The 17,854-nt window shown below is 39.6% G+C and overlaps 1 protein-coding gene across 14 annotated transcripts in view; it reads right to left on the reverse strand.

The window, feature by feature from the left end:
• The window catches only part of PTPRM (protein tyrosine phosphatase receptor type M), a 1,209,695-nt gene that overhangs the window by 35,408 nt on the left and 1,156,433 nt on the right, over positions 1–17,854 (reverse strand). For all 14 annotated transcript variants that reach the window (XM_063923506.1, XM_063923503.1, XM_063923501.1 and 11 more), the window contains 6 exons: positions 16,572–16,688; positions 13,727–13,881; positions 12,675–12,810; positions 10,071–10,220; positions 4,899–5,072; positions 1,913–2,044 (listed from right to left, as the gene is read on the reverse strand). In XM_063923506.1, the coding sequence (XP_063779576.1) occupies positions 1,913–2,044; positions 4,899–5,072; positions 10,071–10,220; positions 12,675–12,810; positions 13,727–13,881; positions 16,572–16,688 (864 nt within the window). The remainder of the gene's footprint in view (positions 1–1,912; positions 2,045–4,898; positions 5,073–10,070; positions 10,221–12,674; positions 12,811–13,726; positions 13,882–16,571; positions 16,689–17,854) is intronic.

The following is a 17,854-nucleotide window of genomic DNA, read 5'->3' on the forward strand; positions in this document are numbered from 1 at the left end:
ATCAGAGAGATCCAACAGAACGACAGAAGACTGTCCAAGCTGTATTAAGCAGGAGCCTTTAAAGTGGCGTTTACAATCTTGATTTTAGTAGTGTTTTATAAAAGAAAAGATAAGAGAATCAACAAAAGGAAGTCACAAAAAGATAAATAAACAGCCGTCCATATACTGTATAGCCCTTATATAACAAACATATAATCTAGTTGGGATGTAGGCAATAAAGAGCAAATACATTAATTATAATACACAAATAAGAGCAAAATGCCTTTAATGCTGATTCCTGTTTAACATACTACAATATATGTGTGTGTGTGTGTGTGTGTGTGTGTGTGTGTGTGTGTGTGTGTGTGTGTGTGTGTGTGTGTGAACCTAACTATACCTACAGTATGTATATCTCTTCACTTATCTCAAAATATCTCCCAAACCAATTTCTTTGTTCTGCACAAGATCTACGTCTCTCATCCACACTCATTACTCGCTCCCATGCACGATTGCAGCACTGTCTTTTGGCTGCGCCCACTCCATGGAATGCCCTACCACGCACCATAAGACTCTCCTCTAGTCTCCTAACCTTCAAGACTTCCCTGAAAACTCACCCCTTCAGGCAATCTTATTAAACTCCAGAACCGCTCACATAACCTTCATAAGCTTTCCTATCCAATTATATCTCCACTGTACAGTCCACACATATCCTCACATATCTTCTTTTCCTTCACTTTCCCTTCCTCCTGACCCCAGTCCATCATTGTTGTGTGGCCATATCATGCAGTCCACCAAGAACCTTTGCAATCTGGTGGACAACTATGCAATAGATAGCACCTATCCTTGTTTATCAATGCCTATTTCCAGGGTCTGGCTGGGCAGGGGGTCAGAGTGCCATCTGCCCCCTGGGCCAGCGCAATTTAAGTGTTCCAGGGCCACTTGATTGCGGAGGCAGGCAGAGGATGTTCCTGCTCCTCCTGGCTGCTGCTCAGCTAGAAACAGATATAGAGTAGAACAATAGATTTTTAGTAAACTCGCACCTAATTGAATGTTTACACAGCATATTTCATTATCTATTTAAACCACACCCACATTACACAAACCACACCCCCAACATTATTGTCATGCCTATTTTTGCATTGCATTCCTTGTGAAAAGCTGGGCCACTTGCTCGAGTCTGCACCCCAAGCTGAAAGTTGCCAGTCAGCCCCTGCCTATATAGAGCAAGCTTGCGAGCAGGGCCTTTCTACCTCTATGACTGTCTGTATTACCCAGTTTTGTTTTATCATTGTTGTTTCCAATTGTAAAGTGCACAGAATTTGCTGCGCTATATAAGAAACTGTTAATAAATAAATAATAAATAAATATGGTACAAATTAGTAATAAATAGGTAACATCTCAGGACCACTGGGCTGGTGTAGTCTGAAGCAAGATATAAAGTAATTATTCTGAGTCTGAGTCGAAGTGCTAAAATGCAACGGCTAAGGCTTATTTCCATGCCAACTTCTGCCGCGTTACATATACAGACTCAGTTGCACACAGATATATACAAGTGTCACATATTAAATTAATCAGCACAGACTACTTTGGAGTGTCTCAGTCAGATCGCCCTGTGACTTAGTTGCATATTCGGGTAAAAAAAAATGCCCAACCCTGACAGAGTCAAACGGGACCTGGCAGCTCACTCGCGCCAGGCATCTCACATCACATGGTGTATTGAGGCTAGTTGTATGGGGACACATATGTATTACATAAACAAATTCTGCTTTGTAAACCATATTTTGCATTGATCCAGAAGCCTCACAGAAACGCATTATGAGAACATTAAGAATTTATTGTGACTCTTCCCCCCTAAAGCTTGAGTCACTATAATTAAAAGCGAAATGCTCTTCATCAATTTGCCTGTGCTATACATATTCCTACATAGACGTACCTGTGCTGGGTCTACATCATTTAGCATTACTATTGATGTACAGTGGTAGTCAAGGACCAATCTCCAGAAGTCTTTCACTGTATTCGGTAATGGATGTTGTGTAACGATGAAAGCTGAAGGCTGCACATAGCTCTAAAGAAAGGAGAACAAATTGGAATGATAGCAAATAATTCAGGAATCAAGTGTATTCAGCAATAGAATGTCACAATGCAAGACATTGTTAATATTAATAAACCCCCAAGGCCCCTTCCTGGAGATTATTTTTCTTCCTTTATTTACATTTTTTTTTGTATGTACAAATGCCACGAATGTGCCTGTCTGTGGTAACAACCTTACAAGGCCCTGAGTTCTCCCACAAAGAACAGATCTTGCCATTTTATAACATTTTCTTATTCATATGACAGAACATATTTATTTTACAAGTGATTTGAGTAGGAATTGCATTGTAGTATTACAGTGTTATTTATCAAAGAAGATGTGAATCTCATTCTAAAAGTAAGCTGAAGGTCAGTGTTTAAAGGGGGGTACTCACGGGAGAGATGTGTGCTGAGCGATCTTAACACAGACCGCTCAGCACACATCTCTCACCCCGCTCAGCACAGCGTGATGTGCTGAGCGAGGGGGAAAGCCGACGGGGGGCCGCTCACTTCACACAACGGTGAAGTGAGCGACTCGCTAGATTGAGCCTGCATGCAGGCTCAATCTAGCATCGGCGATAGCGATGCGCGGGGCCGCGCATCGCTATCGCTGGAGGGCATACACACGGCAGATCCGTGCTTAAAATCTAAGCAATCTAGCAAGATTGCTTAGATTTTAAGCACGGATCTCTCCGTGTGTACCCCCCTTGACATTCATACTTTCTAAATGGTAATCACAAAAGAAAATATCTGTCAGAAAAATGTTATCAGTTATTGCAAGCACAGTGCCAATTACCTACTAAATGATTCACTTATACTGTGTACCGTATGCTTATAATTAATGCAACTCAATAACTGCAAAATTGTGTGGTATAGGGATGAAAATCCACATAGAGCAAAACAGCAAATACACTGCAAAATCCAGTGCAATAAAGAACACTGGTCCGGTGCTTTACATTTATCCCCATGCATCATGTTCTTCCAATCACATTAGGCTTAAAAAAACATTAATATCATATGAAAGCACATGCCAAATAATGAAATCTAATAAAGTCTCAAAGGTGAAACAAAAGGCATCAGTCTCTGGAGCTCGCCTTGCTGTATTTAACCTACTTCTCTTATTGCACTTTTATTACCGGTGATCATCCCTCAGTGACTACCAAGAAGGACCAATGTGCACCTTCTCCACTAGGTGGCCACCTAATTGGTTAAAACTACCTGTACCAACATACAGTATACCAACATGGAGTGTTTCATGACTGCCCAGCTAACGTGATCCAGACTGCATACATTCAGGCGTTGTACACATTTTTATAATCTTTGTGGGACTCTCAGTTCCAGATTTTTCTTATGCATGTCAGATGTGCAAATGCGACTTTGTATCCAGAGCTTATTAGTGGATATATTTGGATCTTATCTTTTGAGATTGACAGCTGGAAAAAGGTTTCCACTTGACATGATTTTAAGCAGCAAGATTCTTATAGCACAATTTTAGTCAGCTACATAATTATATTGTAATCTATTTCTATTATTTTTGTTCATTGTTTTTATATATATATATATATATATATATATATATAATTATTGTTATTATTATATTATTTATTTTTTTAAAGTTGGTGTTTTTTTGCCAGACTGGAAACATGACATATGGGGATAACTGAAACTATTTAAAGTGCAGGTCCTATTAAGGGCAGCTCACACATACCCTTTTGGACAGTGCTGCTTCTCTATATTATTTTAAAAAATTTATTATTATATAATTTTTGGTGATTATATACTACCTATTAAGTAAAGCACCACAGTGTATTTTTTTAGAGTAGTGTTTGATTAATTTTTTTCTCAAAATTTAGTGCACCTCATGTAAGCTTCCCTTAAATCTTGACAATGCTCAATCTAATAGTTTTAGTAGTAAGGAAGATCTGAACTTTCCCTATGCTGCCAATGGGAAACCATCACATAAAGGTTATCTGGTGACATCATCATGATGTCACCAGATTACCTAGAATTCGCTCACCACTCAATGAGGAAGCTCTTTGAACTTTCACAATCAACACACTGGGCATCATTTACTAACAATACTTGGGCTCCATTTAATAATGATCTATACATGGCATAAGAAGTACATTGACAAACAGCGGTAAGCTAAATTTACTTCTGTTTGTTAAATACTGAAAGGAGGACACATAATGCAGTTATGTCTTGTTAAATGGAGCCCAATGCAGCCACAATTTTGCTAATTCATAGGATACCACATTAAGCGTATGCAAACACCATTAAGAGGTAACAATTAAAAAAACACCATCAGCCCATAGTTAACTTATTCTGGAAAATACTGCCCTCCTAAATCTAGCTGAAAACTTCTATATTGTAATCAGGTCACTCATTTTCTTCTTTAAACATATAGACATAAATATTTTTTTCTGCAAATAGCGTTTTATTAGTGAAGTAATGACTGACTTCTTTATAAATGTCTTAGTTGTGATGATCAGTCATAATACTTACAACACAAAATGTACAACAACAAACAATACTGGAGACACGTAAACTAAGGAAATAAATGAACAAGTCTACAGAGTCTATCAGTGTGTAGTCACCATAATACCAAGGGAAATAATACTGAAATGATGCACAGTCCTACACTTCATCAATGTCCATATATTCTGGTAGCTATGTAGAACATTAGATGGCATTCCTTTCCTCTGCAATAGCTTTCATTTGTTATTAGATAAGTATACCCTGATGGGTGCTTTACTGTGCTCCAGGCTGTTTTCTCTTATTTGGGAGCTCTCATCTTGTTGGATTACAGATTATATTCTCGTTAGTATGAACTATGAAGCCGATCTTACATCCATCAATGCAGCGTTGATGTAGTTACTGCTCTCGCCATCAATTGTTATGAGGAACGGGAGACATCTGTCTGGAGGTAAGACATCCATGCAGCGGTTCTTTTCGTGATTCCTGGGCAGCAGTGCTATACTGCAGTCTTCTACCCGTAGCGTTGGCGTCACCATGTTCAACGTCTGAAAGTGCAGTACAACAACCAAAATTAGAAGCTATGGATTATATTCTAAACATTCTTTCGCATGATTTAATAGATTTATTCAAATTATATTGTTGTTCTGCTTAAAAAATGGGGAGATCATGCCACTTTTTAGTGTATTTCTCAAGAAAATATTACAGATTCATCAGCTTGTACATATGAGCACATGAAATAAACCATTACAGATTATTTTTTTTTATATATAACACCTCATACTACACAGCCCTTTCCAGAGACTATTAAACCATTCCCATCATTCTCCTTGGAGTTTATAATCTACTTTTCTTTAGTAGATGCCGGATCGCCTAGCCGTGCCAAGAGTGCCCGCCTGCGATGTAGCCACGCTAGAATGTTCTCTGTATTGTATATTGGATGCTCTCTATATTGTTTTCCATTAGGCAGAGGAAATGTGATTAATTTTTATCTTTTACACGTTTACACAAGAATTTTATTTTTTATTCTTTTACACAAGAATTTTATTTTAAACTACAGTTTATTTGGTTCCTCCTACAAGAGGTGACCTTACTGTAATTTTCCAATCTGCCTCTGGCTCAACTAAAATGATCAACCTTTCTGATACTCTCCTAAGTGATGAGTTATGGAAAGGAACCACTTTGAAACCCATTAAACAGAGAATTTGGAAAATCAGTTTACTTAAAGAATTAAGTCTAATTATGAAACGTACACATAGGGGGGAATGTAATAGGGTGTGAGAATTGGAAAGTGAGAAATTTTGTGAGAGTTCTCCTGTTTTTTTAAAGTGACATTAATTTACATTGCAAAATCAAACTTGTTCTGCTATGTAAATGATTGCCACTTTAATAAAACAGGAGAACTCTCACAAAATCTCTCACTTTTTGATTCTCACACCCTATTAAATTCCCCCAATATTTTTAATACACTTACCCTGAATTCCTCTTTAATTTGACTGGAATTTGTTTGAGGGTCCAACTTATTAATTTCATAATATACTGATCTGACTTGGGATGCCGAGATTGACATGTCTCCACATAAACAGGCTTCCAATATAGCATCATGAATGAATACTTTATAAACAGCGACACCTTGAACATATGGTTACATGTAACCTACTACCATACCATACTGTATGTGCCCAATCTCGTCTGATCTTGGAAGCAATTCAGTATTGGGCCTGGTCACGATTGGGAGACCACCAGGGAATACCAGGTGTTGTAGGTTACTTCTTATACCACACTAGTAAAAGGTTGATCCTGTATGAACTAGGATATATGTTCAGCATATATGCAATTAATGGACAACGACTTCATCAATAAATTCACAGATACAGATTATTCTGTGGTTCACGACTAATTCAGTCAGTTATTTATAATTTTTTGATCTTGTCTGTGTGTTTATATTAAAGTTTTTTCTATTAAAAGTTATGTTTTAATTCACACATTACTATATCACGGTATAGACCACATTGTTTATTATTCAAACGTGTTTCCGAGAGTGAGTGCTCCTAACAAATGTTACTTTTTCTTCTTCCTTTACTCTCATATTCAATTATGTCTATTGACCTTTGGGAGCACCACTGACAATCACTATTGTATCTACCCAAAAGGTTGCATACCATTGGTAGATAGTGATAAATACGAGATTAAACTCTACCTGTCGGTTTTCTCGGAAACTGTATTCAATAACGCATTACTTTTTCAAATACTACAGTCCTGTGCGGTACCCCCATCCGTTCTTCTCTGTGTTGTTTTCCATTAGGCAGAGGAAATGTGATTAATTTTTATCTTTTACACTTTTACACAAAAATTGTATCTTTTATTCTTTTACACAAGAATTTTATTTTAAACTACAGTTTACTTGGTTCCTCCTACAAGAGGCGACCTTACTATAATTTTCCAATCTGCCTATGGCTCAACTAAAATTATCAGCCTTTCTGATACTCTCCTAAGTGATGAGTTATGGAAAGGAGCCACTTTGAAACCCATTAAACAGAGAATTTGGAAAATCAGTTTACTTAAAGAATTAAGTCATTGGGGTATATGCAATAGCGGGCGAATTCGCGGCAATTATCGCCGTTTTTTCAATTCGACCAAATTCGCCAGGTGAATTCCGGAAGGTGGCTTCCGGAATTCACCATATGCAATGAAAAACGGATTCGCCAGAGTCGCGGGCGAAAATCGGCCGATTTGGCGGATTTTGCCGCGATTTTAAAAAACGGGAAAAAACGGGGAAAAACCCGAAAAAAAAATGGCGTGGGGTCCCCCCTCCAAAGCATAACCAGCCTCGGGCTCATCGAGCTGGTCCTGGTTCTAAAAATGCAGGGGAAAAATCGGCCAGGGATCCCCCGTATTTTTAAAACCAGCACCGGGCTCTGCGCCTGATGCTGGTGCCAAAAATACGGGGGACAAAAAGAGTAGGGGTCCCCCGTATTTTTAACACCAGCATCGGGCTCCACTAGCTGGACAGATAATGCCACAGCCGGGGGTCACTTTTATGCCGTGCCCTGCGGCCGTGGCATCAAATATCCAACTAGTCACCCCTGGCCGGGGTACCCTGGGGGAGTGGGGACCCCTTCAATCAAGGGGTTCCCCCCCCCCCAGCCACCCAAGGGCCAGGGGTGAAGCCCGAGGCTGTCCCCCCCCATCCAATGGGCTGCGGATGGGGGGGCTGATAGCCTTTGTGATAAAATAAAAGATATTGTTTTTTCCATTAGTACTACAAGTCCCAGCAAGCCTCCCCCGCAAGCTGGTACTTGGAGAACCACAAGTACCAGCATGCGGGAGAAAAACGGGCCCGCTGGTACCTGTAGTACTACTGGGAAAAAAATACCCAAATAAAAACAGGACACACACACCTTGATAGTAAAACTTTATTTCATACGCCGACACACACATACTTACCTGTGTTGACACGCCGACTGCAACGATCTCCGACGATCCGAGGGTACCTGTCAAAAAATTATACTCACCTTCCAGCGTCCAGAGGTCCAGGTCCAGAGGTAAATCCACGTACTTTGTAAAAAAACAAACCGAACACGATCCACCGGACTAATGAAAGGGGTCCAATGTTTTCACATTAGACTCCTTTCCCCGAATGCCGGGACATCACGTGACTCCTGTCACTGATGTCCCTTCAGCCAATCAGGAAGCGCTACTGCCGTGGCGCTCACCTGATTGGCTGGACGCCGTCTGTACTCTGACAGCGCCTCGCAAAGCCGCTCCATTACTTTCAATGGTGGGAACTTTGCGGCTAGCGGTGGGGTCACCCGCCGGTCAGCCGCTGACCGGCGGGTGACCTCACCGCTAGCCGCTAAGTTCCCACCATTGAATATAATGGAGGGAGCTGTGCGATGCGCTGTCACAGCGATCAGCCAATCAGGTGAGCGCAACGAAGTTGCGCTTCCTGATTGGCTTAGAGACCTGTCAGTGACAGCTGTCACTGACAGGTCTCAATCGTGGAAAGGTGTCCCATGTGTCAGCATGGGACCCCTTTCAGTCCGTTCTGGAGCGGGTATTTGCGTTTTCTTTTTTTGCCAAGTACGTGGATTTATCTCTGGACCCTGAGGTGAGTATATTGAACTTTGCTTTTCAGGTATCCGTGGATTCTACATGGAGAAGAGGACCGATGTCGGCGTGTGAACATAGGTAAGTATGTGTGTGTCGGTAGTGTGAAATAAAGTTTTACTGTCGACGGTGTGTGTGTCCTGTTTTTATTTGGGTATTTTTTTCCCAGTAGTACTACAGGTACCAGCGGGCCCGCTTTTCTCCCGCATGCTGGTACTTGTGGTTCTCCAAGTACCAGCTTGCGGGGGAGGCTTGCTGGGACTTGTAGTACTAATGGAAAAAACAATATCTTTTTTTTATCACAAAAGGCTATCAGCCCCCCCATCCGCAGCCCATTGGATGGGGGGGACAGCCTCGGGCTTCACCCCTGGCCCTTGGGTGGCTGGGGGGGGGGGACCCCTTGATTGAATGGGTCCCCACTCCCCCAGGGTACCCCGGCCAGGGGTGACTAGTTGGATATTTGATGCCACGGCCGCAGGGCACGGCATAAAAGTGACCCCCGGCTGTGGCATTATCTGTCCAGCTAGTGGAGCCCGATGCTGGTGTTAAAAATACGGGGGACCCCTACTCTTTTTGTCCCCCGTATTTTTGGCACCAGCACCAGGCGCAGAGCCCGGTGCTGGTTTTAAAAATACGGGGGATCCCCTGTCAATTTTTCCCCCGCATTTTTAGAACCAGGACCAGGCTGGTTATGCTTTGGAGGGGGGACCCCACGCCATTTTTTTTTCTGATTTTACCGTTCCAGCAATAAAAAAAAAAAAATAATAATAATAATATTTAAAAAAATATATAAATAATATTTGTGCCTCCCCCCCCCCAAAAAAAAGTACCTAATCCCTTCTAATATAAATAGATCTGCTATTCCCCCAAAAAAAAACCACCAAAAAAAACATGTTTAAATTTTTTTTATTTGTTTTCACCCTCCAAAGTGTGGCGGATTGAAAATGACGAATTTGCTGTCTAAAAGCACTGCTGTCGAATTTCCAAACTTGAATTGAATATGCTTTGGTCGAATTGCAGCACTTGTATCATTGCAGAAAAGTCGAATTTGCAAAAAGTCGAATTTCAAAAAGTCGAATTTTGAAAGTCCGTTTTTTGGTCGGAAAGCACTGCATTGCATAGGCGAATTTTTTTTTTTGGTCGAAAATGACCCGAAATTCGCCAATTTCGGGAATTCGACCACAATTGCATATACCCCTAATTATGAAACGTACACATAGGGGGGAATGTAATAGGGTGTGAGAATCGTAAAGTGAGAAATTTTGTGAGAGTTCTCCTGTTTTTTTAAAGTGGCATTAATTGACATTGCAAAATCAACCTTGTTCTGCTATGTAAATGATTGCCACTTTAAAAAAAACAGGATAACTCTCACAAAATCTCTCACTTTCTGATTCTCACACCTTATTAAATTCCCCCAATATTTTTAATACACTTACTCTGAATTCCTCTTTAATTTGACTGGAATTTGTTTGAGGGTCCAACTTATTCATTTCATAATATACTGATCTGACTTGGGATGCCGAGATTGACGTGTCTCCACATAAACAGGCTTCCAATATAGCATCATGAATGAATACATATTGTTCCTGAAGAGTGAAATAAAATATCATTGATTAAATTACAACTACTGTACTCACACTTTGGTTTCTTTTGCAATGAAAGTACCTAACACTACACATACAAATGTTGATACAGTTTTTTACCTATAAGGAAGAAAAAAAGGTGAGAGGTGTTTTGCTACTATTATATTCTACTAGATCAAGTGACTAGAACTATTGTTCTCCCCTTTATTATTCCCTATATAAGGGCTCATCTACCACAAAATAGCAAATATGCAGAGAAAAATCTCTTTTTTGATGTCACACTCCTACTTTTTCCCAAGTGACAGGATGTGTCAGCCCAAATGGACGCATCTGTGAAGGGAAAAAAATGTGCACTTGCCAATGGGAGGGGTTGGATATAGTAGCATTCCAAAGCTGAATCAAGTGTTAGGAAGTTATTGGGACAACCTCTTGCCATACAGAATCATTTAGGAAAAAGTAGACCATCAATAATTGCATTCACAGCTCTGATGGATTTCTGGGGAATTTCCAATACAGGAGTAAGGCTTAAACTCAAATCTAAATCTAGTGTGCACTGAATATCGTCCTCCAATAGACTTCTTTTTATAATCCTTGTTCCATCACACACAGCTTTTGGTATATCCAAAAATAAGGGCAGCACAGATGGTGTAATGGTTAGCATTACTGCCTCACAGCACTAAGGTCATGGGTTCAATACCCACCATGGCCCTAACGATGTAGAGTTTGTATATTCTCCCCGCGCTTGCATGGGTTTCCGTGGGCACTCTGTTTCCTCCCACAAATCCAAAAATGTACTGGCAGGTTAACTGGCTCCCAACAAAAATTATCCCTGAAGTGTAAGTATATGTACATGTGTTAGGGAATATAGACTGTAAGCTCTGCTGGGGCAGGGTCTGATGTGAATGACCAAATATTCCCTGTAGAAGCGCTGCGTAATATGTGCGCGTTATATAAATAACTGGTAATAAATAAATAAAAAATATGGATAAGTAGGCACATCGCTTGTAAATGGGGCAGTGACAATGACTAGGAAGTGGATGCACACCTTGCAGTGCATTAAAGCCTGATTCTGAGTCACACAGTTTGTCCATATTTCTCATCCTTCTAATGTCTAAGTAGCTAAAAAGTTGCACTCTGCATGCGCATACCTCCCAAGTGTCCCATTTTCTGAGACTGTCTTGCTGTTCCACCCACAGGCCACAGTGTGGGCATCTATAGCACATGGTATCTATAAACACAGCAGGGAGTGCCTGTGGGCAGTCCAGCACTTTATCGGGGATTGTGCTTCGGGTGCCTCAGGCTGCCAAAGCAAAATCCCCAATAAGCAGCCTTCAGATCTTGCGATAACACATCGGTCCGGATACTTATCCCTGATCCCATGTGTTATTGCACAATAATGGGACATTTTTCTCCCCCCCCAAAAAATGGCTAAAATTGAGTGGCTCAATAAATGACCATAGGTCAAAAATCGTGCTATCACCCTGTTATTTCCAGGAGAACAATAATTGGGGCTAACTGAATACCCCCCCCCAAAGTTGTAGACACTACGGCAGTAGCAGAAGACATGGATGCCACTTCGTCTGAATCAGGATCTAAGTGAGCAATTAGTTCACCTGTGCAAAAAATAAGCAACATCAGGATTCAATATGGATTTTAAATGATTTTTAGGCCCAAATGTAATAAGACATCTAGATTTGCAAACTGCCTAGATTTTGGTGATTTAGCATAGAAGATTAAAGCGGTAATTGTTTCCTGGGAAAACCAACCTGTTTTTCCAATGTAAAATTTGCTGCATTAATTGCTAGTGCTAAAATCGCTGAAATCTAGGCACTTTGTACATCTAGCACTCTATTACATTTGGGTTTGGAATTTAAGTATGGGTTTATAGAATAAGCTATCTGAATATTTTAACTTTTGTTTAAACAAATACTATATGGTTTATCAACATTTCAACATGCCTATATTTTAATTCTTTTTGATAAATGAGAAATTCTATTATCATTTGTGTCTTATATTTATTATATTCAGCTATATATAGGGAAAACAAGTCATCTTCAATATTACATTAAAGGTAACACAAAATAGTTTCATGAATATGTGAATGTTGCCTGTTCATCCTGAGAGTATAAAAGTCATGAATCTATGTGCTTTCCACACTCATCTAGTAATATAGATTTTTACTCACGCAGGGGGAGATGTTTCAAAGCTTGGAAAGAGATTAAGTGGAGAGAGATAAAGTACCAACCAACAACCAATCGGCTCCTGTCATATTACAGGATGTGTTTGAAAAATGACAGAAGCTGATTGGTTGGTACTTTATTCTCTCTTCACTTTATCCCACCCAAAACTAGTTTGTATCAGCCTTTATAGGTATAGTAACACAGGTTAACCAGATGGCTCCTCTTACAATGCATTTTAGCTAGCCACTGAAAACTGTTGATAATCTAGTGGAAATACCTCTGTTTGCACCATGTTTACTCTACGAGAGCGGAGTTCTCTCACACAGTTGTAGATATCTACAACTCCTTCTCTTTCTGCCATGTCCAGCATGATATCTATGACGATAAAGCAACCCGTTCTACCAGCTCCAGCACTGCAGTAAAAAATCAAACAAACATGATTTATCATCAAGAGTAATTTGTTCCTCAGTAGTCAGCATTTATACTTCAAAGTAAAAATGTCTTTAATAGAACACTCTAACACTTGCCTTATCTACTGGAAATTGGTATTTTATAAATGTGTACTATTTACAAGCGGGCAGGTCTTCCTAAATATTACAAAAGATGGGAAATGTGTATTTGGAAATTATATAGTGAACATTCTGCCATGTTTCTTCTAGAATATCGTGTATGAATTAATATGCTGTGCCATGTATGGCACCTAACTTTTATGTTAGATAATATACAAAAATATGTCAAAAAGTGTTACATTTTATTACAAAATAAACATAAAACTTTAGACAAAGCAAAAAAAAACAAAAAAACCCACAAAGTTTTATATAACAACTGTAGTGCATAAACATAAATGTACAGTATGTACAGTCTATCCATAACTATGTTACAGACAAAAAAGAAATATATACAATCAATATGCGCATTCAATTAATTTCAGATAGAAGCGCAACTGTTGACTATGCAGAGTTGATTAGACGCGTAACTCAGCCTTTTTCTAGGTTTATCTTGTGCACAGTGAACCAAGTACAGGGCTAGTGCAAGAGTGCCTTGATGATGATGATGAAGATGATAATTACCAATCCAGGCGCACTAAGCAGATACATAGCAAAGATGTGTACAGCTCTACAGATGGCCAATTATACGCATTTATTTTTGTGCACTCAATATGGGAGCATCTATGGACAATTTGTGTTCAACTCTGAAACAGGCCCATTGTCTTCAACTTTTTAAAATGTAACATGTTTTTCATGATTAACTCCTTATAATAATTATTTTATGATATGTAGTGGTCTTGAGGTTTATTATATACCAGCTATCAAAAAAATAAATGTTTACCTGCAATGCACAACCAATGGGCCGGCATTGGATGGGCTCTTTGATTTGACTTGCCGTACAAAGCCTAGAAGTCCTGTTGCATGGTACGGCACTCCATGGTCTGGCCAGCCTGTGAAATGGAACTGTCGTATTTCCCGGATTTCGTGAACACCTCTCTGTACAGCAGACATAATGTGGGGTGAAATAAAATCATATTAGAAAAATATCAATTAATGACCATTATTAATGGTCAATATCCATGATCATCAAGACAGCTTCAAATAAAGACTTGATTATTAAAATTAGCAAATTAAATAAATAAATTGAGTTTAATTACAATTTTATTAAATTAGCAAAACTTAAAAACTTATTTACAACTTTAACATAATACCTAAACAAAAAAAACATAAAACATCCCTCTCTCTCTCTCTCTATTATATATATGGGATGCAGTTGAAATGCTGGCTGTCGGATCCCGGCGTTCAGGCTACCAACGCCAAATCCCGACAGCCAACATTATACCAGTGGCAGGAATCCTGACACCCGCCCGGAATTCCCACTTGGTTGGTGGGCCTGAATCGTTAAGAGAGTGCAGCGAGCCCACTAGGGGACTTGTAGACTCGCTGCCGGGATTCCAGCAGATGGGATGCCGTTGTCGCTATACTGATACATACAGTTGTGCTCATAAGTTTACATACCCTAGCAGAATTTGTGATTTTCTGGCTATTTGTCAGAGAATATGAATGATAACTCACAAACTTTTCTTTCACTCATGGTTAGTGGTTGGGTAAAGCCATTTATTGTCAAACAACTGTGTTTACTCTTTTTAAATCATAATGACAACAGAAACTACCCAAATGACCCTGATCAAAAGTTTACATACCCTGGAGATTTTGGCCTGATAACATGCACACAAATTGACACAAACTGGTTTGAATGGCTACTAAAGGTAACCATCCTCACCTGTGATCTGTTTGCTTGTAATCAGTGTGTGTGTATAAATGGTCAGTGAGTTTCTGGACTCCTGAAAAACCCTTGCATCTTTCATCCAGTGCTGCACTGACGTGTCTGGATTCTGAGTCATGGGGAAAGCAAAATAATTGTCAAAGGATCTGTGGGAAAAGGTAATTGAACTGTATAAAACAGGAACACAAAGCATCCCTCTTACAATACTCCAAACAGCACAGAGACAAGCCTCAAAACTTCTGGAACAAAGTCATTTGGAGTGATGAGACCAAAATGTAACTTTTTGGCCACAACCATAAACGTTACATTTGGAGAGGAGTCAACAAGGCCTATGATGAAAGGTATACTATTCCTACTGTGAAACACGGAGGTGGATCGCTGATGTTTTGGGGATGTGTGAGCTACAAAGGCACTGGAAACTTGGTCAAAATTAATGGCAAGATGAATGCAGCATATTATCAGAAAATACTGGAGGAAAATTTGCACTCATCAGCCTGGAAGCTGCGAATGGGACATACTTGGACGTTCCAACATGACAATGATCCAAAACACAAGGCCAAGTCGACCTGTCATTGGCTACAGCAGAATAAAGTGAAGGTTCTGGAGTGGCCATCTCAGTCTCCTGACCTCAATATCATTGAGCCACTCTGGGGAGATCTCAAACATGCAGTTCATGCAAGACAGCCCAAGAATTTACAGGAACTGGAGACTTTTTGCCAAGAAGAATGGGAAGCTTTACCATCTGAGAAAATAAAGAGCCTCATCCACAACTACCACAAAAGACTTCAAGCTGTCATTGATGTTAAAGGGGGCAATACACGGTATTAAGAACTGGGGTATGTAAACTTTTGATCAGGGTCATTTGGGTAGTTTCTGTTGTCATTATATATATATATATATATATATATGTAACAAAAATACATTAAAATCAGCTAAATGATAACAGATAAACCACTGTAGAAATAGCACTGATCTACCCTGATTACGGCTACTGGCTTGGTATAAGTGGAGACATTTTTGTGGAGTTGAAACCACATGTAGAATATAACATGGAATTGTAACTGTTCTAACTATTGCTCCATAACAGCAGGTCCTGATTCAATAATATGCCTTACTGTGCACACAAAACAGATGTATTAGTGATGGACTTATATACACATCTATAATAAAAACACAATGTGTCATATGAAGCCTCTTTCTCTCCCAGCCAACATGTGAGGTCTATATTGCTGGCATTATAGATGTGGTGTAGTGTAATAATTCTAAAAATACTTTTATCTCTGAAAAATGAAACAAGAAAATTATGTTCCAGACAAACATTTTAAACATATTTTAGATATGAACTAACTTCACCCCACTTGCAACATTCTGACAGTGATAATATTCTAAAAAGCTATAATAAATCTCAATAAATAAGACATTTTAATACAGTGCTACCATTTCTAATGGGATTGAATAGAACTCCATCTGTTTAGCAGATGAATTGAGTCTATATAAGATTTAATAAGAAACATCTCCAAATGGAGGTCTTCACACTTTCCTCATCAATGCAAACATATGCTATTCAGTGCAATCTGCAAACTTCACAGGGCTTGGATAGTACATTGAGTTTTAGTACATACTGAATGCACACTAACTTAAAAATAAAGTTAAATAAAGTTTACAGTATGTGGGAAGCTGGGTGGAATATTCCATATTATTACTATATAGACTAGGCTAAAATAATGGCTTGTTCGGAGTGGAAAAAAGTAATAAAATACATAATTTCAAAAAAATGCTGGCCGATTAAGCAATAACAGTAGTTATTAAATATTATACTCTGCATAATAACATATTCTTTTTTTGATTTTACTTCCCTTTGGAAGAAAACTTGGTTGAAGTACTAATATACAGGACTTACCTTTTCTACTGCAAATGTTCTTATTACATATTCGGCAAGCAGCTCTGTTTCTATAAGTGTCACTTTAATGTCTTTATAAATCTCTGTATCATCTGGCCAGTATTTACAGCATTTTACCTGGAAACATAGTATGTGGGGGAGAAAATGTAACAGGTAAGATGATATCTATTAAGATGCCCAAGTGACAAATGAGATGCTAAATCAATATAAAGAGAACGTTTAGTGATAATCAAACAAGTAACAATTCTATACAATGCCCCACAGTATATCAATATATCTTAAGTAGCTGTTTGCAAATGCAAGTTATAGTAACGCACAAGATGCTGTTCACCAACAAATCCTCATTAGAACTGCTAATTTGGAAGGGCCATTAAATGTGGCTACTTCATGATAGTGTCTAATTCATAACAGAGGTCCCTACTGCAAATTCCCTGGAACACATACTTTAACTACAGGGGCATATTTACTGATACTTACACCAGGGCCAATATTTACTAAGAATTCGAGTTTGTCCGATTTGTGTTTTTTTTTCTAAGTCCAAATCCGGGAATTCACTAAGCACCAATCTCGGCAGTGTTTGGACTATTCGTAATGGTTTGAATGACAACGTTCAGAAATACGAATGAATAGACCATCGGTCAAATGCGGCTGTTATTTCATAGAATACGGGAATTCACTATTCATTCGTATTTGGGTGTTAGTTTCTGAGTGCTCGGGTCTGTTTTTTTTCGATTCAATAAAAAAAGCAGCAAAAAAAAAGAGCTGCTTTTTCCAGTCGAGTTTGGATAACCATGCACGGATCAGTGAGATCTGTGCATGATTATCTATGGGAAAGGGTCTGTTTAGTGTAAAACGGAAAAAAAAATTGCGTGGGGTCCCCCCTCCTAAGCACAACCAGCCTCGGCCTCTTTGAGCCGGTCCTGGTTGACAAAATATGGGGAAAAAAATGACAGGGGTTCCCCCATATTTAATCAACCAGCACCGGGCTCTGCGCCTGGTCCTGGTTCCAAAAATACGGGGGACAAAAAGCGTAGGGGTCCCCCGTATTTTTTAAACCAGCACCAGGCTCCACTAGCCAGGTACATAATGCCACAGCCGGGGGACACTTTTATACTGGTCCCTGCGGTCCTGGCATTACATACCCAACTAGTCACCCCTGGCCGGGGTACCCTGGAGGAGTGGGAACCCCTTAAATCAAGGGGTCCCCCCCTCCAGCCACCCAAGGGCCAGGGGTGAAGCCCGAGGCTGTCCCCCCCATCCAAGGGCGGCGGATGGGGGGCTGA

Source organism: Pseudophryne corroboree, chromosome 5 (genome assembly GCF_028390025.1).
Source record: "Pseudophryne corroboree isolate aPseCor3 chromosome 5, aPseCor3.hap2, whole genome shotgun sequence".
Lineage (NCBI taxonomy): Eukaryota > Metazoa > Chordata > Amphibia > Anura > Myobatrachidae > Pseudophryne > Pseudophryne corroboree.